Here is a 25,428-nt window from a genome sequence, read left to right on the forward strand (position 1 = left end):
TTTTTTGACTTGAAATTAATAAATATTTTTTGTTTTCGCTTTTATAATCCTCGTCATGCGAATGCTCAACTGTTTGTTTCTGCTTATGTATTTATCACTTACTTACATAAGATTAATACGAAAAACAAAAAGAAGCGGAAAAATTCTAAAAATAACAGACCATTATCACGATGCTCTATTTTTAACCAATCGTAAATACATTTCTTATTTGATTAAGATCAATCGTGTTTATTAGTCAAAACATTTTGTGGCGTAATATTATCGAAAAGACAATTGCACAAGATATTTTCCTTGCTCTAAAATAAAACACAAAATACGTCAACAATTTTTGTAACATTACTATATTCATCATCATAGACCAATGGTTTACTAGAGCTTTTCGAAGAAAACTACATAATATGAAGGTAATTTACTGAATCGAATAAAAGTTGGACGTGCGCACCCAGCAGGTAACTGATGAGCGTATGACAACCAAAAAAAAAAAATATGTTGAGGATAAGCGCCAGGTGTAAAGTCAAAGTTTAATATTTTATCGGCGTTCAATGTTCTTTGGCAGAATGACCGACGCGACGTCTGTGTGCGGTTTGTAATGCCTTTGACACGGCAGCCGAGGGTCGTGGTATCTATCCGGAAACATTTACATTCCAATAGCAAACCACGAAAATCGGAGCTGGCTTGTTTTTAACTTAATCATCCAGTTGAAACGAGTAATTGTTCAAACACCTCGGAGATGATGTAATAGTTGAACAACGCTTAATTTTAATGCACACGCTGGTAGGTAACTAAAACTAATAGTCCTACTCCTACATACCTACACACTATCAGAGAGAAATAAACCAAATCTTTCCGATTTATTTTTAGAAAAACAACAAAATTGCAGGTAATTTTCCTCATAAAAACATCAAAATTTTCCGCACTTCATGCAATCATTATAATAATTTAATAATCGTACAAATATCCCTCTTGATAAACAATGATATTAAAACTAATCGTCCATGCTCGGATGGGTACAACAATTTAGAAAAATATTTGTGTAATTTGCCTATATTTTTATTATTAATTAAACGTAATTCCACTAAACCGATTAGTTCTCAATAAATTGATAAAGAATTATATTTTGTATTTTTGTTTTAATCAATATCTAATTCTTGAAATTGTGGGCGCTAAAATCCTGTTTGCGCGTTTGTGTCATTGACTTTTTCAAAATTGAGTAAAATTCTGAAAAATTTAACAATGTCGCCATCTGTCGAACAAACAAGTCGTTTAGATAATTAAATGTGTTTAGCAACCTTCAGTTGTATTCTTATCGTATTCTACAAGTGTGATTAGTCAAGGCTACTCAATTTGTTTCAATAGAAGGAATTTGGTGTAGAGTCGGATGTGGCAGTGAAATTAGTTATCGTGTACAAAAAATGTCAAAAAATAGTAACACGACGAAAAAAATTAATAATCCTTTATTTAGTGCCTCGGTTACTGGTGCAACTGTTGAGGATTTTACGCAAAATGCGAAATTATTAGTAGCGCAGGAAATTCCCGAAAAAAGTGATCAAAGTGGTATGTAAGAATAAACGTTGATGAGCATTTTTAATTCAATTTATAACACCTTTACGTAGTAATTACAAACACAGCTTTTTTTAATCTAAACATCTGTTAATTTTTGACATTAACTGAATTCTGGTTCCATCTGTTGTTAAAAAGGTACAATACAGACTGTATATACGAGGGACATTCAAAATTATTTGGTGTGATACCTTTCAGCAGGGACGTAGCTATTTTTTCTGCAAGCACTAAACGGTTGACCACACCATTGTAGATTTTAGGTTCCATATAACAAGCACCCCCAATTGTATCACCGTACTCCAAAAAGTATAAACGGGAGATAAAGGTCGATACAGTATCTCGATTATACTTCTGCGGCATAGAGGAACAATGGAGACTCATGGTTGAACAAATCCCTCTAAAGTGCTGCTGCGAAAATGCACGGAATAGACCGGTAATTACGCACCTACAGCTTTTTCGCTGCAGCTTCTAGAGAGAAAGAGAGAGTTCGATACAGTACCTCAACTATCCTCTTGCGGCACAGAGGTACAGTAGAGGTGCTTAGTGGAACCGATGCCAGTAAAACGTTGCGGTGAAAACGCACAGAGTAGACCGATAGTTACACCTCTTTAGTGTGATATGATATAGAGCGCCTTTATTGCACCTCTGTACCCCAAAAGTGTAGTCGAGAGAGAGAGAGTTCGATACAGTACCTCAACTATTCTCTTGCGGCACAGAGATGCAGTTGAGGCTTTTGGTGGAACCGATCCCACTATAACGCTGCGGTGAAACGCGTAGTGTAGACCGGCAGTTACGCAATTAAATTGGGAAGTGTTTTAGTTAGATCTATTCTGCCAAGCGTCTTCATTGTACCTCTGCCCGCAAAAGTATAGTTAAGAAAAAGAGGTCGATACAGAATCTCAAGTAGCCTCTTGCGGCAGAGGTACAGTTGAGGCTTTTGGTGGAACCGATCTCACTATAACGCTATGGTACAAATGCACAATTACCCACCTATTTGGACAGGAATAGTAATTGCTGGTTTACACTGTGTGCTTTCGCCGCAGATTTTAGTGAGATCGGCTCCATAGAGCCCTTCTACTGTACGTCTGTACTCCAAAAACATGGTCGAGAGAGTTCGATACAGTACCTCAATTATTCTCTTGCGGCAGAGATACAGTTAAAGCTTCTGCTGAAACCGATCCCACTATAACGTTGTGGTAAAAAAAGGCATAGTGTAGACCGGAAGTTACGCAATTAAATTGGTAAGTGTTTTAGTTAGATATATTCTGGCAGGCGTCTTCATTGTACCTATGCCCGCAAAAGTATAGTTAAGAAAAAGAGGTCGATACAGAATCTCAAGTAGCCTCTTGCGGCAGAGAGGTACAGTTGAGGCTTTTGGTGGAACCGATCTCACTATAACGCTATGGTACAAATGCACAATTACGCACCTATTTGGACAGGGATAGTAATTGCTGGTTTACACTGTGTGCTTTCGCTGCAGATTTTAGTGAGATCGGCTCCATAGAGCCTCTCTACTGTACCTCTGTACTCCAAAAATATGGTCGAGAGAGTTCGATACAGTACCTCAACTATTCTCTTGTGGTAGAGAGGTACAGTGGAGGTACTTGGTGGATCCGATGCCACTAAAACGGTCTGTAACTTCGGCCGACACCTGTAATTACGTCCCTGCCTTACAGTAAGATAAATAAATATGAAAATCTGTAATAATTATGCAGTGGTTTTTCTTATATCTACTTAATCAATACACTTATGGAGAAGTATTTGTACGAGACCCTCGGTACACTGGTAAATCCACGGACACCTTTTGTTTTTTAATTACTATCCATACTACTAAACCAATTATTAATGCAAGAAAAACAATTGATGATATTACTATAACTGCTATCACCCAGATCTTCAATTCTAAAATGTATGAAATGTAAATGCGTTGTCTTTTTCCATTTTTTAAAAACACAAACCGTAAGCGCTGATTTCTCTGGTTGATATATTCATTTTTAAATCTGTTGCCATTATTTTTACCCTGCTTTGACAACATGATGCTGAATAATATCCTTTTACTAAATTCTGTGTGCCCGTTGCGTATTTGAATGGAAAATAAACTCCTTGGGGATCAGAAGTAACACGAAGTAAACCTAAACAAAAGCATTTTATCGATTAAATATGAGAAAAAGGATGTTCTGTTGGTTTCGTGTAGAGAGTTATTTTCCAGTTTTTCTTTTATCAGCAGCTGTGTTTCTTTTATTTCCATGCAATTGAAATATTTGTATGTAAATAGTGAGTAATGGATTACGCAATTAAATTACTTTGTGTCTTTGTAATACGATTAAAAAAGCTTATTAGTCATTTCTCATTTGTTGTGCATACTGTGTAAACTGTTTAATGCATGTAATTCTGACCTTTGCACCCTTACAAAAAGAAAAACAAATAACCACAGTCGTAACGAAACAACATTAAAATGACTCCTTCTGAATCGCAATTACCAGAATCAGGGTCCTGCACTACGATTTCCGCTGACCACGTGGCATCTTGGCAAGAACCTACAAGGACTTTATAGCAATCATTAACCAAATCGTACGTGATAGATGGCTGTGTATATTCCGAAAGCTTTTGACTGTTAACGTAAACTATAACCGATTTTTCCCATTTCGAACTCACTGAAATCGCATGTAAAGTAACCTGGTCTTGGTAATCCATGTCTACACTTCCTCTGGCCCATAAAGTAACTGTCACAACAGTTTTTTCTCCTGCTCCTAACCAAGCTCTGTAAATTATCATCGTTTTCATTTTCAAATGGCTTTTTTCTTTCCACTTACTTGAGCGGCCATGTGGTGAATAGAATGCCCTTTGTGTCCTCGCATTTGAACAAAAGTAATATCGACTGTGTTCGATTATTGGTCACTTCGAAATAGATTTTTGGACGCTGATTGGGGAATGTCTGAAGCTCGGAAGCAAGACCTACTTCGATCGATACTGATTCATACGCTCCTCCTGAGTTAACATTATAGTATCCACTCTCTAAATTTGAATAAAGTGATGTTTTCGAGGAACAAAGTGTATATTGGATATTTACGAGTGAAAAAAAGAAGTTGTTAGTAGAGCCGAGCGATGCTTTCAGTATAAAAGCTCCAAGCCCAAACAGCTTTGGTCCTCGAAGCCCCGAAAGCCTCGAAGCTGTTAGATTTTTCGCTGCAAATGTTATGAAGAACAAAGGCCGGAAAATGTTAATAATAAATTAATTGAACGTCTTATTTGTACGCCAATGTGCGCTGACTTCGCACTTTGTTGTGGTTGCTTCCTATCTTTCTTGTTTATTGATTTGATTTTGCGCTGCAAAAGCTATGTGGTATTGGTATTAACGTAGTATGACAATTTGTAGCGCTTTATGTTAATCGTAAGTGTAATTTGTTTTTGAGAAGGTCATTTTGCAATTCCGCCTTTTACGTAATAATTGTCCATCATTAAATGAAAAGTGCGAAGTCTATTTTTGTGTTTTGAAAGGGTCGGAGCTAACCGCAGAGCCGAGCCGAATGGTGACCGATATTTACATGTGTGACACTTTCGTGCTTCCGGATTTTATTTTTAAGTGTTAAACGAGATTCTGTTTTATTGGTAAACCTGAATATACATACAACGTCAAGTTGACACTAAAGGATATAGTACTGATGCTGTAAGTGCTGAAAAGTAATGTCCGCTGCGATCTTATTTTTGTCTATTCTAACGAAGAGATTTAAGAAGCAATTCTATTAATAGTTAGACGGTATTTTAAATTGGTGTCAAGACTTTCTTGTGATAGTTTGCGGTTACTTTTCCTCAAAATGTTTTGTGCAATAATTTAAGGTGATCGCTTATTAGTCGTATTAAATAATCGAACTAGTTGTTAATTTAATAAAAATAATCGCTCTCGTTGTTAAGAGCAACAAAGTTTTTATTTTATGATTTTACTGCTAAATCTCAGTCAACTCAAAGTTCATTAGTAGGTAAAAAGATGAATTAATTGTTCAAGATTTATCGTAATCATCATATTTTCATTTTGGTACTTTCATGAAAACGCGACATTAATAAATTCTCAAAACACTAGCAATTAGCAAATGTATTATCTCAGTTTGAAAACATTTTGTTTGACGTTTTAACTGCAGCGAAACTGTAAAGTTGGCGTCGTTTCGATTTAATTTATTTATTTTTTGGCCAAGTCGTTATTACAACGCCAATATGTGACACTAACTAAAGTAGGTACAAAATTTCCGGATCCTGAATGCGATTTTTCCACTTGCTATTTAGTACCACATTATTTTTTTCTTTTTTAGTCTTCCCTATTTACTTTCGTCTTGCTATCTATCAACACTTTTCTTCGTCATAATAAGTATATTTTGATTAAAGACTATTGTGACGTAAATATCTGTGCTGCGATAATAATGATATCACTCTGATATTGCGAATAAATATCCTTGACCCACTTGGGTTATTCTTATTCTTTAAATTCAAGAATTAAGTAAGTAATTAAAACCGATGCTTTGCAAATGTTTAGTAGGAGAATTAATGATGTATGAGGTGTTATAAAATAAAGTGGAATTTATGTCCTACTGTCCTATTTTTGATTGATGTAAATAAACATACGCAATTATGCAACATAAGAAAGCATCCTCGTCTAGATGTTTGGATTGTTTTTCTTACCGGTGGGAAAAATGAGGTTGGCATTTTTTATACCATTCATCAAAGGCAAGCCCGAATTAATGAGAGACGTATTTCCGGATGCAACCTGAAAATCAAGGAGAGCATCCTGAAATCTGAAAAAGGCTCAATGATGCAAAGGAATACAACAACCCACTAACATTAAAATCGAAACCTTGTCCTGCTTTTAAAATGATGTTTATTTTAGTAGATAGTCATCCTGCTGCCAAAAAGAATTTATTGAAACCAGATCGGCAAAAATCAATGGCAAATATCTGAGAGTCTTTAATTGGATGATCTACTTGGGATTTGCCCAAAAACTACTACTGTAGCTAATTGTTTTCAAAAATAACCATCTATTTCGTTTAATAAATTCAGCCATATTGAGATAATTTTAATTCAAAAATAGCATACACATAGATTCGTAAGTATATGAATGATTTACTTACTTGTGTTAGAAGAGAATTAAGATACAATTCTTCCAAATCCTCTACAATTTCTGATTTTAGCGGTATGTCTAAGGATTGTTGTTGCACAATCTCGTTACTTATTACAGATTTGGTCATTTTACTTTTGCTAATCCCGTTGGTTTCAATAAGTTCCCAATCTGTTCCAGTATTATCATTATAAAAGCCAAAAACGCCGCTTAACAGTAATATCAGACCCAATACGGTTATCATCTTAAAACGATTACAAGTCTTCAACTGGCCAAAAGATGAAAATCTACTAATTGAAAAAGTGAAACAAGAAAAGTCATGTACTTATTTAATGACGTGTTTTCAATGGGTTGGAGCGGATATTAGTTAGTTTTTGTTAGTTTTGCATAAACTGGGTCTGTATATTACCGCCGATGTATACGAGCATCTAATCAATATGTAAATATCATTTCCGATCATCGTTCTTACCTTCTGTAATCTATTTATCCGTGAAAGTGTTTCTTTTACAATGGGTCATATTTGTCTTGTTTGTAAAAGTTGAGAAAATTCTACTGTAATCAATGCGCTAACGAAGTAATGGTTTTTCTGTTATTCTAGTACATCCTACAACGATAAGTAACCAAGAGGCAGGTCAACACAGTTTGCATCAATCTCCTCAACAAAAAGAAGGCATAATTCATAAATCGAAAGAAAACATATTTTCTTCGTTTTTCTCCAGTTCTGACACTTCGGCAAACTTTCTTGTTGCAAATTCTGCACCATCTTTTACAAGTCCCGTTTCGTCTGACTTATTTCAGTCACCAGCAAATCAACCCTTACCACCGCCGTCAATTACAGCAGCTTCATATAAATCATCCACAGTTCCGTCAACCCCAATACAACCACTCGTTTCGCAAACATCACAAGTCCCGCCAACTACCCTTCCTCATTTATTCTCCAACAGCCCTATTTTGCATTCTGGTACAACACCTACATCTCTATTTACACCTGGAGATGCTTTTTCACAAAGCCTTGCACCAGCATCTAACCCGACTTTGACGCAATCAACTTCTTCTCCTGCTTTATCACATGACTCAATTACACCAACTGTTGTAAGTGATACGCAATCTATTCCTTTTTACAATCCCACTCAATTAGAGAACAATCACCCTACTGCCCAACCAGTTCCACTTTTTCCTTCGGGACCCACCGCCGAACATCCTCCATTTGCTGGTGAAACATCAAACAGTCATCGACTAACTGGTAATTTGTAAAAGTGTTTAGGTGTAAAATGATAATCTGACTAAGAAATAATGTCTTTTGTAGCTTCGAAGAATGCTTATAGACGTACAGGTTTGAAACGACCGACTTATGCCCAAATACCAGGTCTTTTAAGTAATCAGCTGTCAACGTCTCCGCCGGAGATATTTTCACCTGGATTACCTGTACCTCATCTTCCTGAGCCTAAGAATCAGGAATTATATCCGGTTGGTGAAACACCGCCTTTGAATGTTCCGCAATTTTCTAATGCTGGAAATGTGTCCAACGATTTCCAAAATATAAATCAAAACAGAGCGAACATTTTGACTCCTTCAAAGTCTCCGTTACTTGAAAGCTCTCTTCAGCTAACTAGTCCTGTTATGTCAGCAATGCCTTTCGAAGAACTTCAACAGACACAAAACATTCCGTTTCCTTCAAATCCGAGCCAAAAACATGCCAACATCTCACATAACAATGTATGAAAGTTTTAAAGTACTTTATTGGCTAATCCTTTTTATTGTCTAATATTTTCAGACTAGTTTTAATCCAGGATACCGAGAGGTTTATCACCATTGGTTTTATAAACGTAAAGTCGCAGATGATGTCATTTGGACCACGTTTTCTATGGCAGATTCCCTCAAATTAGAGGCAGTTTTTACATCACGTAACTATATTAATAGAAAAACTAATTGACTGTGTATTTAATTTATGTTTCTTTTAGACGATATCTCACCCGATAAGGTGGTTGCTACTGATGGTGGAAGATATGACGTGAACATCCTTCGAAGAGAACGGTACGCCGTTTACTGGGAAAGTTCTCCGACTGAAGTAAGGAGATGCTCTTGGTTTTTCAAACGTGCAACTGAAACCCATTTTGTGCCTTATGAAGAGAATATAGCCACAATGCTAGAAGAAGAATACAAGACTGCTTACGAATCTAATAGTTGGAACAAGAAGGTTAATCTTCCAAACGGTGATATACTAGTGCTGCACGGTCCTGATATGATTGTATTCCTTGATCCAACTCAGCCAAGCGACGCTTCCAATAATATCGCAGTAAAATATTGTCGTTATTCTTGCTAAAATAAGTTTACGATTGACGAGTATTCTTTTACAGACGCAGTCGAAGCAGAAAATAGTGAAGCGTGGCTTAGACGAATTCGATATAGACGAAGGAGAGCCGGAAGAGATTGACCATTTACTGTTTTTAGTTCATGGTGTCGGGGCTGCATGCGATTTAAAATTTCGAAGTGTCGAAGAAGTTGGTAGGCGTTTTGTTTTCGTTACTCAAAATTTATTTTCGTTGACGGTGTCCTTTTAGTTGAAGACTTCAGATGTATAGCCCTCCAGTTAGTACGATCGCACTATAGGTCTTCTTGTGAAAGGGGGTTAGCTAGCAGAATAGAATTACTGCCTATTAGATGGCATAGTCAGCTCCATTCAGACGAGACAGGGATCGACAAAAAATTAAAAAGTATTACGTTAGATAGTATTCCACGTTTGCGAAAATTTACAAACAATACTCTTCTCGACATACTGTTTTATTCAAGTCCAATTTATTGTCAGGTATTCTGTTTTTATTTCAAATTAGAATTTGTACGTTTACTTTTGATGTTATTGTTTTACAGACAATTATTTCGACGGTTGGAAATGAACTTAATAGATTATACGATTTGTTTAAACAACGAAATCCTTCTTTCAACGGTGGGGTGTCATTGGGTGGTCATAGTCTAGGATCGCTTATTCTTTTTGACTTACTTTCACATCAGTATCCTGATTCGGAAGAAGAAACAAATTCCCCGAAAGGTATTCATTAATTGTTCGTACTTATTACTATTTCCGTTATGTTATTTTCAGAAGAAGTCACTACTGTACTGAAACCTGAAGTATCCCAAAGGAAATTTAATAGACGAATAAGTTATATGATGTCGGCTGCTGGTACGGGTCAACCACAATTAATTTACCCTCGTCTTTCTTTTCAACCAAAGGCATTCTTTGCCCTTGGGTCGCCTATAGGTAAGAAAGATTATAATATTACTACTATTATTACTAAATTGCGCGTATGTAGGGATGTTTGTTACGGTTCGAGGATTGGATACTTTAGGTGAAGATTTTGCACTGCCTACGTGTCCAGCATTTTTCAACATTTTTCACCCTTATGACCCGGTAGCATACCGCGTCGAATCGTTGATAAATCCACAACTGTCAAGTCTGAAACCGGTCTTAATTCCCCACCATAAAGGGAGAAAACGTATGCATTTAGGTAAAATCAAATCAAAAGTAGATACAAGTGTTAGTAAAAAATTATTAATGACTGTTCTAATTTGTAGAGTTAAAAGAAACGATGGTTAGAGTTGGAACAGACTTAAAGCAAAAAATATTGGACTCTATGAGAAGCACTATCGGATCTTTGTTGCATTTCTCGTATTTTAGTAAGCGCGAAGATGAAAATACGCTAGAAGCAGAAGTGGATAAAGTGATAGAAGAAGAAATAACGGAAAAAAGTAACCAAGTGGCTTACGAAGAACAAAGTGAAGATCAAAATTCCACAGGCTTATCTTTAGGGATCTTGAATAAAGGTAGACGAATCGACTATGTTTTACAAGAAGCGCCTTTCGAGATATTCAACGACTATATTTTTGCCCTCACTAGTCACGTCTGCTACTGGTAAATTTAAACGCAAATGTTCAAATGTGAGGCGCTTAACTAAAAACGTATTTTTAGGAATTCTGAAGACACAATGTTGCTGATTCTGAAAGAAATCTATGGGTCTATGAATATTTCTACCGACAGCCAGATACCACAACAAACCATGACGATAGAAAGAACAACTCCTCAACCACAAACACAAAAAGCAGCAACAGTAACAAACGGCAATCGAAGTAACCCAAGTCCGTCTGCACCAATAGGAATGGATCCAACTGCACCTATTGCGTCAAATATTAATATTGGGCCGCCTCCGATTTCTGGATTCGTTAAAAAAAATTAATATTTATATATAACTATGTTGTATATATATTTTTATACAATTTAGTCTTATTAATAAAAAGAAAAAATATTTTGTAGATTTTTGTCATTCAATACTCCACTCTTAAAAATGATTGCGAATACGTTGTTAAGACGATAATGATAAACGAAGTTGAATACTACACATTTATTAGATGCTTTATTGTATACAAAAATATATAACTAGAAAAGATATAGTTAAAGTACTCTGAAACATGTATATACACTTATAAAAAATAATTTCCAATCAACTTTACGTGTAAGGCTAGATCATCATGACATATTTTCAGAGAAGAATATTACGACAGTCTTTTGGAAAACTACTTTTTTTTTTTTGCTATTCGGCATTGCATATAGATTACCAAGTTTTGAAAAAACGCATACATACATTTAATGTTTAGAAAACATCTAAAAATTGTAACGATTAACATCAATCATATTATTATTATTATTATTATTATTATGCATTTAGTAATAGTAATATAACATAGCTGCTTATTATTTACTTGAAAATTTTAAATACTGTACGTTTTAAGACAAGTTTACGTTTTAATTAGTTTATTTCGAGTGAAAAAATTCACTTCAGACTTGCTAGTTACGTCAAAAATAAATGCAACGTTAATACTTCCATTAAATACTTCTTGAGATTACTAGTATTTATTTTTTTCTTTTTTTCTTTGCAACCACACAAATTGGTCCGTCCTTTTTCACGATTAAATCACCTCGTTGCTAATTTTCAAACATTATAATTCGACGAAAACAAAAATTGCTTATTTACCAAACAAAGAAAATAATTTTCTAACGAAAAAAATTATTACCTATCTTCGCAATAAATACATTACAGTAAAGATCTAAAACGTTTACGAAATTAACGAATTGCCTAGAGATTCTGCAAAATGTCAACAGGGTGCATTTTGTACGTTGTATATTCGAAACTTAAGGCCTAAAATTTGTCTCTCCCTGAACATGATCGAGACCTTTTTTCATGAAGATTTTTGGCAGTGACGTATTGTAATCAATAAAATATCGTTGAAAAAGTTTTTGCCTTCGATGAAAACGTATTAAAAGTTCCGTGACATATTGGAATGACTTTAAATATATTTGGCTAGGAGATTCAGCATTGTATAAAAATAAATATATCACGAAAAAGTCATGGGCTATAACGCGATGTGTAAATTCGTAGTGTATAAAAAGCTGTTATTGTTATTACATTCAAATGTTTGTAAATATGACATGTAAACATGATTTGTATCAAGTTTGTTTTAAAAATTAGCCGTTTGTTTGTATTACTACAGCTTATGCAACATATAAACGAATTATTTTATGAAGAGCGTGTGTGTGTGAGAGAGAGAGAGAGAAAACTGACATTACATTAAAAGGCCGCAGTCTTTTAAGTTATTTTTTATGATAACGTCGGTGACTGCGTCAAAAACGAATTGGATATTTGTCGTATCAGTGGCACATGTAAAATGGGTGTAGATCTCTTTTTGATCTTTTCTTTTGTTCAAATCTTCAAACTTCATTTGGATATAAGCTGACGCATCCTCGTATGTGTTCGGCCCCGTATATTCTGGGAAGCATATAGTCAGTGGGCTTCTGGTAATTTTTTGTTCGAATAGATCTTTTTTATTTAGGAACAGTATAATCGACGTGGAAACGAACCATTTGCTATTACAAATGGAATCGAATAGTTTCATTGACTCTATCATTCTATTCATTTCCTCATCTTCAGCAAGAACCAGGTCATACCCTAATATTGATAAAGAAATATTAATTTCTTCAAACCAGAATCAGACACAATTGACATACCAGAGAGAGCTACACAGAATATAATTGCTGTAACTCCTTCAAAACAGTGAATCCACTTCTTTCTCTCAGATCTTTGTCCTCCAACATCAAACATCCTATAAATTGTTTGTACTGAGTAGTATAAACCTTTACTACATATAACAACATTAACTTACTTAAAATGCAATCCTTTAAATGAGAAATGTGTCTCTACAATTCCTGTTGTTTTAACTCTGGTTCTCAATACATCCTGCTGTGTTGGTACATAGTTTGGTTGGGAAATACGGTCAAGTGCATTTAAGTAGTACCCTGCTGAGTCATTTAATTGATATTCCCTGGATCTAGCGAAACATAACTGCACCCCAGGGTCTGCCCATAGTTTTTTCATTAATAGAACTAGTTCTGGGGTCACATTCTTTGCCCTTGGGTCGCCTATAGGTAAGAAAGATTATAATATTACTACTATTATTACTAAATTGCGCGTATGTAGGGATGTTTGTTACGGTTCGAGGATTGGATACTTTAGGTGAAGATTTTGCACTGCCTACGTGTCCAGCATTTTTCAACATTTTTCACCCTTATGACCCGGTAGCATACCGCGTCGAATCGTTGATAAATCCACAACTGTCAAGTCTGAAACCGGTCTTAATTCCCCACCATAAAGGGAGAAAACGTATGCATTTAGGTAAAATCAAATCAAAAGTAGATACAAGTGTTAGTAAAAAATTATTAATGACTGTTCTAATTTGTAGAGTTAAAAGAAACGATGGTTAGAGTTGGAACAGACTTAAAGCAAAAAATATTGGACTCTATGAGAAGCACTATCGGATCTTTGTTGCATTTCTCGTATTTTAGTAAGCGCGAAGATGAAAATACGCTAGAAGCAGAAGTGGATAAAGTGATAGAAGAAGAAATAACGGAAAAAAGTAACCAAGTGGCTTACGAAGAACAAAGTGAAGATCAAAATTCCACAGGCTTATCTTTAGGGATCTTGAATAAAGGTAGACGAATCGACTATGTTTTACAAGAAGCGCCTTTCGAGATATTCAACGACTATATTTTTGCCCTCACTAGTCACGTCTGCTACTGGTAAATTTAAACGCAAATGTTCAAATGTGAGGCGCTTAACTAAAAACGTATTTTTAGGAATTCTGAAGACACAATGTTGCTGATTCTGAAAGAAATCTATGGGTCTATGAATATTTCTACCGACAGCCAGATACCACAACAAACCATGACGATAGAAAGAACAACTCCTCAACCACAAACACAAAAAGCAGCAACAGTAACAAACGGCAATCGAAGTAACCCAAGTCCGTCTGCACCAATAGGAATGGATCCAACTGCACCTATTGCGTCAAATATTAATATTGGGCCGCCTCCGATTTCTGGATTCGTTAAAAAAAATTAATATTTATATATNTATAAATCATCCACAGTTCCGTCAACCCCAATACAACCACTCGTTTCGCAAACATCACAAGTCCCGCCAACTACCCTTCCTCATTTATTCTCCAACAGCCCTATTTTGCATTCTGGTACAACACCTACATCTCTATTTACACCTGGAGATGCTTTTTCACAAAGCCTTGCACCAGCATCTAACCCGACTTTGACGCAATCAACTTCTTCTCCTGCTTTATCACATGACTCAATTACACCAACTGTTGTAAGTGATACGCAATCTATTCCTTTTTACAATCCCACTCAATTAGAGAACAATCACCCTACTGCCCAACCAGTTCCACTTTTTCCTTCGGGACCCACCGCCGAACATCCTCCATTTGCTGGTGAAACATCAAACAGTCATCGACTAACTGGTAATTTGTAAAAGTGTTTAGGTGTAAAATGATAATCTGACTAAGAAATAATGTCTTTTGTAGCTTCGAAGAATGCTTATAGACGTACAGGTTTGAAACGACCGACTTATGCCCAAATACCAGGTCTTTTAAGTAATCAGCTGTCAACGTCTCCGCCGGAGATATTTTCACCTGGATTACCTGTACCTCATCTTCCTGAGCCTAAGAATCAGGAATTATATCCGGTTGGTGAAACACCGCCTTTGAATGTTCCGCAATTTTCTAATGCTGGAAATGTGTCCAACGATTTCCAAAATATAAATCAAAACAGAGCGAACATTTTGACTCCTTCAAAGTCTCCGTTACTTGAAAGCTCTCTTCAGCTAACTAGTCCTGTTATGTCAGCAATGCCTTTCGAAGAACTTCAACAGACACAAAACATTCCGTTTCCTTCAAATCCGAGCCAAAAACATGCCAACATCTCACATAACAATGTATGAAAGTTTTAAAGTACTTTATTGGCTAATCCTTTTTATTGTCTAATATTTTCAGACTAGTTTTAATCCAGGATACCGAGAGGTTTATCACCATTGGTTTTATAAACGTAAAGTCGCAGATGATGTCATTTGGACCACGTTTTCTATGGCAGATTCCCTCAAATTAGAGGCAGTTTTTACATCACGTAACTATATTAATAGAAAAACTAATTGACTGTGTATTTAATTTATGTTTCTTTTAGACGATATCTCACCCGATAAGGTGGTTGCTACTGATGGTGGAAGATATGACGTGAACATCCTTCGAAGAGAACGGTACGCCGTTTACTGGGAAAGTTCTCCGACTGAAGTAAGGAGATGCTCTTGGTTTTTCAAACGTGCAACTGAAACCCATTTTGTGCCTTATGAAGAGAATATAGCCACAATGCTAGAAGAAGAATACAAGACTGCTTACGAATCTAATAGTTGGAACAAGAAGGTTAATCTTCCAAACGGTGATATACTAGTGCTGCACGGTCCTGATATGATTGTATTCCTTGATCCAACTCAGCCAAGCGACGCTTCCAATAATATCGCAGTAAAATATTGTCGTTATTCTTGCTAAAATAAGTTTACGATTGACGAGTATTCTTTTACAGACGCAGTCGAAGCAGAAAATAGTGAAGCGTGGCTTAGACGAATTCGATATAGACGAAGGAGAGCCGGAAGAGATTGACCATTTACTGTTTTTAGTTCATGGTGTCGGGGCTGCATGCGATTTAAAATTTCGAAGTGTCGAAGAAGTTGGTAGGCGTTTTGTTTTCGTTACTCAAAATTTATTTTCGTTGACGGTGTCCTTTTAGTTGAAGACTTCAGATGTATAGCCCTCCAGTTAGTACGATCGCACTATAGGTCTTCTTGTGAAAGGGGGTTAGCTAGCAGAATAGAATTACTGCCTATTAGATGGCATAGTCAGCTCCATTCAGACGAGACAGGGATCGACAAAAAATTAAAAAGTATTACGTTAGATAGTATTCCACGTTTGCGAAAATTTACAAACAATACTCTTCTCGACATACTGTTTTATTCAAGTCCAATTTATTGTCAGGTATTCTGTTTTTATTTCAAATTAGAATTTGTACGTTTACTTTTGATGTTATTGTTTTACAGACAATTATTTCGACGGTTGGAAATGAACTTAATAGATTATACGATTTGTTTAAACAACGAAATCCTTCTTTCAACGGTGGGGTGTCATTGGGTGGTCATAGTCTAGGATCGCTTATTCTTTTTGACTTACTTTCACATCAGTATCCTGATTCGGAAGAAGAAACAAATTCCCCGAAAGGTATTCATTAATTGTTCGTACTTATTACTATTTCCGTTATGTTATTTTCAGAAGAAGTCACTACTGTACTGAAACCTGAAGTATCCCAAAGGAAATTTAATAGACGAATAAGTTATATGATGTCGGCTGCTGGTACGGGTCAACCACAATTAATTTACCCTCGTCTTTCTTTTCAACCAAAGGCATTCTTTGCCCTTGGGTCGCCTATAGGTAAGAAAGATTATAATATTACTACTATTATTACTAAATTGCGCGTATGTAGGGATGTTTGTTACGGTTCGAGGATTGGATACTTTAGGTGAAGATTTTGCACTGCCTACGTGTCCAGCATTTTTCAACATTTTTCACCCTTATGACCCGGTAGCATACCGCGTCGAATCGTTGATAAATCCACAACTGTCAAGTCTGAAACCGGTCTTAATTCCCCACCATAAAGGGAGAAAACGTATGCATTTAGGTAAAATCAAATCAAAAGTAGATACAAGTGTTAGTAAAAAATTATTAATGACTGTTCTAATTTGTAGAGTTAAAAGAAACGATGGTTAGAGTTGGAACAGACTTAAAGCAAAAAATATTGGACTCTATGAGAAGCACTATCGGATCTTTGTTGCATTTCTCGTATTTTAGTAAGCGCGAAGATGAAAATACGCTAGAAGCAGAAGTGGATAAAGTGATAGAAGAAGAAATAACGGAAAAAAGTAACCAAGTGGCTTACGAAGAACAAAGTGAAGATCAAAATTCCACAGGCTTATCTTTAGGGATCTTGAATAAAGGTAGACGAATCGACTATGTTTTACAAGAAGCGCCTTTCGAGATATTCAACGACTATATTTTTGCCCTCACTAGTCACGTCTGCTACTGGTAAATTTAAACGCAAATGTTCAAATGTGAGGCGCTTAACTAAAAACGTATTTTTAGGAATTCTGAAGACACAATGTTGCTGATTCTGAAAGAAATCTATGGGTCTATGAATATTTCTACCGACAGCCAGATACCACAACAAACCATGACGATAGAAAGAACAACTCCTCAACCACAAACACAAAAAGCAGCAACAGTAACAAACGGCAATCGAAGTAACCCAAGTCCGTCTGCACCAATAGGAATGGATCCAACTGCACCTATTGCGTCAAATATTAATATTGGGCCGCCTCCGATTTCTGGATTCGTTAAAAAAAATTAATATTTATATATAACTATGTTGTATATATATTTTTATACAATTTAGTCTTATTAATAAAAAGAAAAAATATTTTGTAGATTTTTGTCATTCAATACTCCACTCTTAAAAATGATTGCGAATACGTTGTTAAGACGATAATGATAAACGAAGTTGAATACTACACATTTATTAGATGCTTTATTGTATACAAAAATATATAACTAGAAAAGATATAGTTAAAGTACTCTGAAACATGTATATACACTTATAAAAAATAATTTCCAATCAACTTTACGTGTAAGGCTAGATCATCATGACATATTTTCAGAGAAGAATATTACGACAGTCTTTTGGAAAACTACTTTTTTTTTTTTGCTATTCGGCATTGCATATAGATTACCAAGTTTTGAAAAAACGCATACATACATTTAATGTTTAGAAAACATCTAAAAATTGTAACGATTAACATCAATCATATTATTATTATTATTATTATTATGCATTTAGTAATAGTAATATAACATAGCTGCTTATTATTTACTTGAAAATTTTAAATACTGTACGTTTTAAGACAAGTTTACGTTTTAATTAGTTTATTTCGAGTGAAAAAATTCACTTCAGACTTGCTAGTTACGTCAAAAATAAATGCAACGTTAATACTTCCATTAAATACTTCTTGAGATTACTAGTATTTATTTTTTTCTTTTTTTCTTTGCAACCACACAAATTGGTCCGTCCTTTTTCACGATTAAATCACCTCGTTGCTAATTTTCAAACATTATAATTCGACGAAAACAAAAATTGCTTATTTACCAAACAAAGAAAATAATTTTCTAACGAAAAAAATTATTACCTATCTTCGCAATAAATACATTACAGTAAAGATCTAAAACGTTTACGAAATTAACGAATTGCCTAGAGATTCTGCAAAATGTCAACAGGGTGCATTTTGTACGTTGTATATTCGAAACTTAAGGCCTAAAATTTGTCTCTCCCTGAACATGATCGAGACCTTTTTTCATGAAGATTTTTGGCAGTGACGTATTGTAATCAATAAAATATCGTTGAAAAAGTTTTTGCCTTCGATGAAAACGTATTAAAAGTTCCGTGACATATTGGAATGACTTTAAATATATTTGGCTAGGAGATTCAGCATTGTATAAAAATAAATATATCACGAAAAAGTCATGGGCTATAACGCGATGTGTAAATTCGTAGTGTATAAAAAGCTGTTATTGTTATTACATTCAAATGTTTGTAAATATGACATGTAAACATGATTTGTATCAAGTTTGTTTTAAAAATTAGCCGTTTGTTTGTATTACTACAGCTTATGCAACATATAAACGAATTATTTTATGAAGAGCGTGTGTGTGTGAGAGAGAGAGAGAGAAAACTGACATTACATTAAAAGGCCGCAGTCTTTTAAGTTATTTTTTATGATAACGTCGGTGACTGCGTCAAAAACGAATTGGATATTTGTCGTATCAGTGGCACATGTAAAATGGGTGTAGATCTCTTTTTGATCTTTTCTTTTGTTCAAATCTTCAAACTTCATTTGGATATAAGCTGACGCATCCTCGTATGTGTTCGGCCCCGTATATTCTGGGAAGCATATAGTCAGTGGGCTTCTGGTAATTTTTTGTTCGAATAGATCTTTTTTATTTAGGAACAGTATAATCGACGTGGAAACGAACCATTTGCTATTACAAATGGAATCGAATAGTTTCATTGACTCTATCATTCTATTCATTTCCTCATCTTCAGCAAGAACCAGGTCATACCCTAATATTGATAAAGAAATATTAATTTCTTCAAACCAGAATCAGACACAATTGACATACCAGAGAGAGCTACACAGAATATAATTGCTGTAACTCCTTCAAAACAGTGAATCCACTTCTTTCTCTCAGATCTTTGTCCTCCAACATCAAACATCCTATAAATTGTTTGTACTGAGTAGTATAAACCTTTACTACATATAACAACATTAACTTACTTAAAATGCAATCCTTTAAATGAGAAATGTGTCTCTACAATTCCTGTTGTTTTAACTCTGGTTCTCAATACATCCTGCTGTGTTGGTACATAGTTTGGTTGGGAAATACGGTCAAGTGCATTTAAGTAGTACCCTGCTGAGTCATTTAATTGATATTCCCTGGATCTAGCGAAACATAACTGCACCCCAGGGTCTGCCCATAGTTTTTTCATTAATAGAACTAGTTCTGGGGTCAGTTCACCTTCTTCTGCTGCACTAGCATAAGTGAAGAAGTGACGGGCGACATCCTGTATACAATTATATGGTAGATATTATAGGTATGAGGACTTATAATATCAATTATTTACTCACAGCTCTGCTGGGATCGGCAAAATCGATTCTTAATTGACCCATTGCACTTATGATAGTCATTAGACTTTGAATAGTATTACTGTAAACGACAGGGCGATATTGTTCACATTCTTCTTTGGAATAGCCAGTTTCGTGGATAATTTTCATTTGCTTTACAATTGTGCTTTTTCCCGATTCGCCGGCGCCTGTGAAGTGATTAATATTCCAGAATAATATTTCAGTAAACGTTTTCGTTATATTTCATGTATAGGTACCTAGAAGTAGCAGCTTCGCTTCGCTCGCGGCTCTTTCGCCATCGGCCCTAAGGTCTCGATCAATCTTTTTCGACCTTTCTGTGGCTTCCTTATCACCTGTTGTACTTACAGCACAACCCATAATAACTATTTTTTTAATAATTTGACACTTGTTGCTGTTCAGATTCAAACAAACGACTCCACCCGCTAACGAAACACAACATTCATTACGCCGATACACTCCCGAAATATGTGCAGCTTTGTCATCAAAAACGACACAAATATACCAACGTACTGTAACGAATAAACTCAACAATATTCAGAAAAGCTTCGGGCATCTAAACTTAAAATTTATCTAATAAAAAAAAAAACGTGGCTTTAACGGATACACTGTCGCGTATATATCTCCACTTGATAATAATGATCGATCATGAAATAATCATGTTATTAGTCAGTACAGAAAAACATAAAAATATTACTCTGCGCGGCATCTCTGAATCGATTCAATAACTAGAGAGCTTTCAAGATGGACGAGAGGGCGCTAAGCTTAAAATGTTGTTCAGGTACCTTTCGGAAGAAGACCTCCCTTAGGTAAGAGAATTTGAAATTTAAAGGCATATCTAACAGGGATAACGTCAACATATACCTTACTCTTTTAGACTAAAGTTTGTTTGTTGGAAGTACAAAGCTGGAGTAACTGCATTAGATATGAAAAACTGATGACTTAAAAATTTCTCTTTATAATAATTTATTAATTCTATTCTTGAAAATTCGAAAGTGTATTCGACTAAAAACGAAACTTGTTATGCATGAAACGGAAGGTAAAAATAAATAATTCAAAAAGCGGGCCAATGTCCGGATTGGCAATAATAACAAACCCAGTTACCTACTGCCGGAGGTCATGATTCCAAGAGAAATTTCCCCTCTAAAACATATGCGGATTGCGTGAAAGTAGCAAAGAAGAGCGAAACTATTGACGTTCTGGAATCCATCAATTGCACACCCAGATGTACAACCTCTATCTACCCAGTTCATAACGCAAAGTTAATATTTAAATTAACCCCATCCGGCACACTATATTTATAATATACCTACTATAATTCACAGCTTTATACACCGAGAAGTAGAGCTGTTTTTATAATATGTTACATAATTGTAACTGTGAAACTGCTTTTGGCGTGCTGATGAGGACTAACTGTCTGGTAGCTTCAATAAATTACTGACCTAATGTTCTTTACGATTGTATTTGTTAAGAAACTCTAATATAGTATAGTATAGTAGACCTATACTCTCAAATGTTTATTTAATATTTTGTGGAAATTACATTTAGGTCATTCCGTTTATGTCGATGTGAATCCAAAACAAATTTCCAAAAACATTTTTTTCCGCGGTGAATCCAACAGAAATTACTCACATAAGCGCAATTTATGGACTAAATCCGGGGTGGGTTACCCGATAGCCCTTATAAATTAAACCTTTTTTAAAGTTTACATCTGTCGTCTCGTTCGTATGAAAACTAACCAATGGATTTGATTGTAATTTTCACCAAAGTATTGAGTTAACATCCGGGAATACAATGGGGTAGTAAAATATTAATTAATAAGAATACGCCAACTTATTGCCTTCTTCCTTCATATAGATATCATTAATTATTAGAAGATGTTGTATATTATGTAGAAAGTAATGTGAAATTATGATGGTGAGCAGTTGATAATATCCTTGGCTTTCTCAATTTTCATTTATGCGCTATATTGTCATAGCGTAAGACAAGGAAAGACACTGGTGAAAGGGGTTAGGGAACTAAAAAGCGCTTGCGCAAATTTAAATCGTCCACCACAATTCATTTGTCCTGTCTCAATATCAAGTTATCTCTTATCAGCTTGATAGAAGCGCGTATCAGTAGCGAAGTTCACGTTCAAGAATGTGTTAAGTGGGCTGTTTTTATTTTTTTTTTTAATTTCCTTAAATTTAAAATGCTAACGATACTGGAAAAAATCGGAATTGTATGCATTAGCATCGTGGGATTTCAAATTACACGATGGCTTATCAATTTCATTTATTATAATTTTATTGGTCCCAATTTAAATTTAAATATCAATCTTGCTAAAGTTGGAAAATGGGCAGGTACGTACTTTTACCTTGTTTTATATTAATTAATATAATAAGAACTATTTCAAGTTGTGTACGAATAGAAAATTGTGTTTCTCCAATTAACCACAACCCTTTTAATTAACGCGTCGATTAAAGTTGTTGTGGCTATATATATAAATAAATGTAAATAAATCATGTAGTTAGGAGAGGTAGAGGTAGACCTAGATTAGATTACTGTTCGCAAATAGTTGAGGATTTGGTTTGTCTAGTTTTAGGGGAATGCGAAGATTAGCCCAGGATAGGAAACAGTGGAAGTACCTGTCCAAACAATCTTGGGACTGACGACATTATGATGATGTAGTTAAATTTAAAATATTTAGAATATATTTATCGCAACATTGTTTATAAAAACAATTGTTTTTTAGTTCTTTGAAATCTAAAACCATTATTTTTTAACAACGTGTGCTAGTCTGGCGTTATTTAAACATTGCTTGTATATTCAAAAATATAAAGTAAGGAAGTTAGAAAAAAGCAGTCCAAGCATTTTTCGATGACCTACTCTAGATTACTTAATACTTCGTTGGATTTATTATTTAATTTTTCATTTGACGATTTTGTAAAGTAACCTCGTAACATAAGTGTTCCAATTGTCTTTTTAAAACAATACCACGAATGAATTTATAATTAATTAAAACGTTAAACAATAGGCTGCTACGGTACGGTTATTGACATATATTACGCTTAATATTCTTGTACCTAAATTTTTTAAATCATACATTTTCTTTTGATTAACTAAATTTTGTTTAAACCAGATAGGTCGACTGTTGTTCAATAAACATTTCCTCTAAACTTTCTATAACTAATAGAATAGCATAAAATGAAAGTAGGTACCATACGTTAGCGATTTTAGATTTCACAGCATTCAAGCTAGAAGAAGCGCAAAAAGATGCAGAAATAAGTGCAATCCTACCTTTTATTCCTGGATTTCCTCGCAATCTTCGCGAACACTAATCACCACCGACTAACACTAATTTGTCTCACGAATTCGCCTAAAAAGAAAAAAAAAAAACATTTAGTACAATATTCAGTTCAGAAAGTGTATTATAAGTTGAATTTTACGAGCATCATTGATTCGAAAATTAACTGACCGATTAAGTTTAAGTTAGACAAACGATTTTAGGAATAAGCCTTGTATGAGAACGTTTACTAACTTTTCAAATTCATTTTACTGGTTTAGCAATTTAGCTAACTTAGTTGGCTAATGCTTTTGGCTGTTGCAGAACATACTAAATTGCTGATCTCTATTAACGTTCTAATTGAGTGTAGGGTCAAACCACTTGTTTTGCTAGTTGAGATGCAAATAAATCTCAAACTGTTGCAAACAGAGAATTGCACCAGTTGGAATATCGAACTACCTACTATGAACGCAAAGTTTTCTTTATTGACGTAAAGTTTGACGAGTTAAATGTTGAACGTGATGGTAATAACGTTTTCTTTTAGTCGTTACAGGAGCTACGGATGGACTTGGGAAGGCTTATGCGGAAAATCTTGCCAAAAAAGGATTAAACATTGTCCTCATTAGCAGGACGCAGTCTAAATTAGAGGCAGTTGCCTCAGAAATAGGTAATGAATTCGCTTTTCAGTGACTAACTTGCTTATGTACCTACAGCAACTATGTTCCTGATTAGGGAGAATTAACTGATTATATCTGTTCAAGTACTTCAAAGTTTATCAACTTTAGGTTATCCTTCGGTGCTATAACTTTCTGGTTGATAATAATGACGAACTACACTACTAGAATTATGTAACGAAATTACCAATGAGTGTTTCACTTCATTTACAGAAGCTCTCGAGTTCTAAACAGTGTATCCCATCGATTATGTTTTGGTAGTTATAGGTATTTTTGCCTTCTGCGATATATACACTTGAAAGTTTCATATCGGCGTTATTAGCGAAACAAGTAGCTTTAATAATAATCGACACAGTTTAATACTCGATAATTCTTGTTTTTAACTAAGGCAGTCCGGTTGAAATTTCTAACTTCATACTGGTCAATAATCAAAATCATTGACAACAGTGGTTTCTGACGGAGTTAAAATTTTAATAATTTTGCTCCTAGAAAGAAATATTTAACACACTGAATTCATCTTAACATTTCTAGGCATTTTTATAAACTTTTATTAAGTTGTTTATTTTACTATTTTTCACAATTTGGCCGGACTATTTCTTAACAACACAACGGTCGCGAAAGTTTAAAAAGACATAACTTCATTTATAGTTTTCTGTGTATTTAAAAGCTAATATTCGGCAGATATAAAGGACCCCGCTAGATCCTTACGGAAAATAGTCCCGTATCAAACTTTTAGAAACAAAATTATTTCAATGTCGACTTACCAGGTTTTACCTATTTCTGATACAAGGGACTTTAAACTTGAATTACTATTGAAACTAGCCTTTTTTAAACATTTGAAAATCGAGCAAAAATTATTTTGTTTTCATTTCTTTTTAGAAAAAGAGTACACTGTTCAAACGAAAGTGATTGCAGTGGATTTTACAGAACCAGTAGAAATTTACCATGTTATAGAAAAGCAATTGGTGGGTTTGGAGATCGGAACTTTAGTGAATAATGTTGGAATGAGTTATCCCTATCCTGACTACTTCCTCGAGCTTAAGGACAGGGATAAAACGTATCCAGAAATTATAAATTGCAACATTTTATCGGTAACGAACATGTGCAAAATCGTGATGCCGGGAATGGTGGAAAGAGGTCGAGGGGTTGTTATCAATATATCGTCAACTGCAGCTCAAATTCCAAGTCCTTTACTCACCGTCTACGCCGCTACTAAGGCATACGTTCAAAAATTTTCGGCCGACCTAGGAGCCGAGTATGCAAAACATGGCATAACTGTTCAATGTACTTTACCCGGTTATGTGGCAACAAAAATGTCAAAAATACGATCGTCTACGTGGATGGCTCCTAGTCCGAAGAAATATGTCACGAGCGCTCTCAGAACTGTAGGTGTACAAGACAACACCACCGGCTATTTCCCACACACGCTCCTCGTAGGGGTTGTTCATACCCTCTACGCCTTATCGCCAAAACTTGCCAAGTGGTTCATTATACGAACTATGGAGAATATTCGAAACCGTGCGAAACGCCGAAATATTTATTAAACTTGTAATAATGATATAATTTTTAATAAACAATTTGTTAGTTATTTATGTTTATGCTTTTTATTAAAAAAAAAAAAGAAAAACCCTCGTTGTAAAA

The 25,428-nt window shown here is 35.0% G+C and overlaps 4 protein-coding genes and 1 long non-coding RNA gene across 9 annotated transcripts in view; 2 read left to right on the forward strand and 3 right to left on the reverse strand.

Annotated features, from left to right (window-relative positions):
• Nucleotides 1-23,651, reverse strand: part of LOC108735250 — a 74,591-nt gene extending 50,940 nt beyond the window's left edge. The window contains exon 1 of the long non-coding RNA XR_001937551.1: nucleotides 23,128-23,651. This is a non-coding gene — a long non-coding RNA (uncharacterized LOC108735250). The remainder of the gene's footprint in view (nucleotides 1-23,127) is intronic.
• LOC108735243 (phospholipase DDHD2) lies at nucleotides 1,304-18,309 on the forward strand. Of its 4 annotated transcripts, none has more exons than XM_025977792.1 (13): nucleotides 1,304-1,554; nucleotides 7,263-7,515; nucleotides 14,127-14,518; nucleotides 14,582-14,991; nucleotides 15,050-15,179; nucleotides 15,237-15,571; nucleotides 15,633-15,780; nucleotides 15,837-16,081; nucleotides 16,144-16,321; nucleotides 16,376-16,531; nucleotides 16,584-16,778; nucleotides 16,846-17,182; nucleotides 17,240-18,309. In XM_025977792.1, exons 1-13 carry the CDS (start codon nucleotides 1,413-1,415, stop codon nucleotides 17,502-17,504), a joined length of 3,186 nt encoding a protein of 1,061 aa, XP_025833577.1. In that variant the 5' UTR covers nucleotides 1,304-1,412; the 3' UTR covers nucleotides 17,505-18,309. The 4 variants fall into 4 exon arrangements, with proteins under 4 accessions (XP_025833577.1, XP_025833570.1, XP_018322613.1 ...); XM_025977785.1 differs by having other exon boundaries at nucleotides 1,305-1,554; nucleotides 16,373-16,531; XM_018467111.2 differs by lacking the exons at nucleotides 14,127-14,518; nucleotides 14,582-14,991; nucleotides 15,050-15,179; ... (6 more) ...; nucleotides 16,846-17,182; nucleotides 17,240-18,309 and adding exons at nucleotides 7,971-8,380; nucleotides 8,439-8,568; nucleotides 8,626-8,960; ... (5 more) ...; nucleotides 10,235-10,571; nucleotides 10,629-11,701 and having other exon boundaries at nucleotides 1,305-1,554; nucleotides 7,263-7,907.
• Nucleotides 2,808-7,256, reverse strand: LOC108735248. Its single transcript, XM_018467119.1, has 5 exons — nucleotides 6,232-7,256; nucleotides 4,374-4,575; nucleotides 4,041-4,321; nucleotides 3,519-3,692; nucleotides 2,808-3,462 (listed from the first exon to the last, which is right to left on the reverse strand). The coding sequence occupies exons 1-5, from the start codon at nucleotides 6,269-6,271 to the stop codon at nucleotides 3,308-3,310; spliced, it is 852 nt and encodes a 283-aa protein (XP_018322621.1). The 5' UTR covers nucleotides 6,272-7,256; the 3' UTR covers nucleotides 2,808-3,307.
• On the reverse strand, nucleotides 11,522-20,477 carry LOC108735245 (G protein alpha i subunit). 2 transcript variants are annotated; one of them, XM_025977809.1, is made up of 6 exons: nucleotides 20,088-20,477; nucleotides 19,834-20,018; nucleotides 19,668-19,769; nucleotides 12,875-13,059; nucleotides 12,720-12,814; nucleotides 11,522-12,660 (listed from the first exon to the last, which is right to left on the reverse strand). In XM_025977809.1, the coding sequence occupies exons 1-6, from the start codon at nucleotides 20,206-20,208 to the stop codon at nucleotides 12,278-12,280; spliced, it is 1,071 nt and encodes a 356-aa protein (XP_025833594.1). In that variant the 5' UTR covers nucleotides 20,209-20,477; the 3' UTR covers nucleotides 11,522-12,277. The 2 variants fall into 2 exon arrangements, with proteins under 2 accessions (XP_025833594.1, XP_025833593.1); XM_025977808.1 differs by lacking the exons at nucleotides 11,522-12,660; nucleotides 12,720-12,814; nucleotides 12,875-13,059 and adding exons at nucleotides 17,846-19,268; nucleotides 19,328-19,422 and having other exon boundaries at nucleotides 19,483-19,769; nucleotides 20,088-20,208.
• LOC108735246 (very-long-chain 3-oxoacyl-CoA reductase) lies at nucleotides 21,923-25,377 on the forward strand. Its single transcript, XM_018467117.2, has 3 exons — nucleotides 21,923-22,190; nucleotides 23,658-23,780; nucleotides 24,667-25,377. Exons 1-3 carry the CDS (start codon nucleotides 22,040-22,042, stop codon nucleotides 25,329-25,331), a joined length of 939 nt encoding a protein of 312 aa, XP_018322619.1. The 5' UTR covers nucleotides 21,923-22,039; the 3' UTR covers nucleotides 25,332-25,377.
• The last annotated feature ends 51 nt before the right edge of the window (nucleotides 25,378-25,428 follow it).

This window comes from Agrilus planipennis, unplaced genomic scaffold (genome assembly GCF_000699045.2).
Source record: "Agrilus planipennis isolate EAB-ADULT unplaced genomic scaffold, Apla_2.0 scaffold15, whole genome shotgun sequence".
NCBI lineage: Eukaryota > Metazoa > Arthropoda > Insecta > Coleoptera > Buprestidae > Agrilus > Agrilus planipennis.

Coding starts and splice junctions, on each gene's coding strand:
- LOC108735243 (XM_025977785.1), top strand. CDS start 1,413: ATGTCAAAAAATAGTAACACGACGAAAAAAATTAATAATCCTTTATTT. Junction 1,555..7,262: donor CGAAAAAAGTGATCAAAGTG/GTATGTAAGAAT, acceptor CTGTTATTCTAG/TACATCCTACAACGATAAGT. Junction 15,180..15,236: donor AGAGGCAGTTTTTACATCAC/GTAACTATATTA, acceptor TGTTTCTTTTAG/ACGATATCTCACCCGATAAG.
- LOC108735248 (XM_018467119.1), bottom strand. CDS start 6,271: ATGAATGGTATAAAAAATGCCAACCTCATTTTTCCCACCG. Junction 4,322..4,373: donor TTCACCACATGGCCGCTCAA/GTAAGTGGAAAG, acceptor GATAATTTACAG/AGCTTGGTTAGGAGCAGGAG. Junction 3,693..4,040: donor AGTGCAGGACCCTGATTCTG/GTAATTGCGATT, acceptor GCTTTTGTTTAG/GTTTACTTCGTGTTACTTCT.
- LOC108735245 (XM_025977809.1), bottom strand. CDS start 20,208: ATGGGTTGTGCTGTAAGTACAACAGGTGATAAGGAAGCCACAGAAAGG. Junction 20,019..20,087: donor AGCGAAGCTGCTACTTCTAG/GTACCTATACAT, acceptor ATCACTTCACAG/GCGCCGGCGAATCGGGAAAA. Junction 19,770..19,833: donor TTGCCGATCCCAGCAGAGCT/GTGAGTAAATAA, acceptor AATTGTATACAG/GATGTCGCCCGTCACTTCTT.
- LOC108735246 (XM_018467117.2), top strand. CDS start 22,040: ATGCTAACGATACTGGAAAAAATCGGAATTGTATGCATTAGCATCGTG. Junction 22,191..23,657: donor TAAAGTTGGAAAATGGGCAG/GTACGTACTTTT, acceptor GTTTTCTTTTAG/TCGTTACAGGAGCTACGGAT. Junction 23,781..24,666: donor GGCAGTTGCCTCAGAAATAG/GTAATGAATTCG, acceptor ATTTCTTTTTAG/AAAAAGAGTACACTGTTCAA.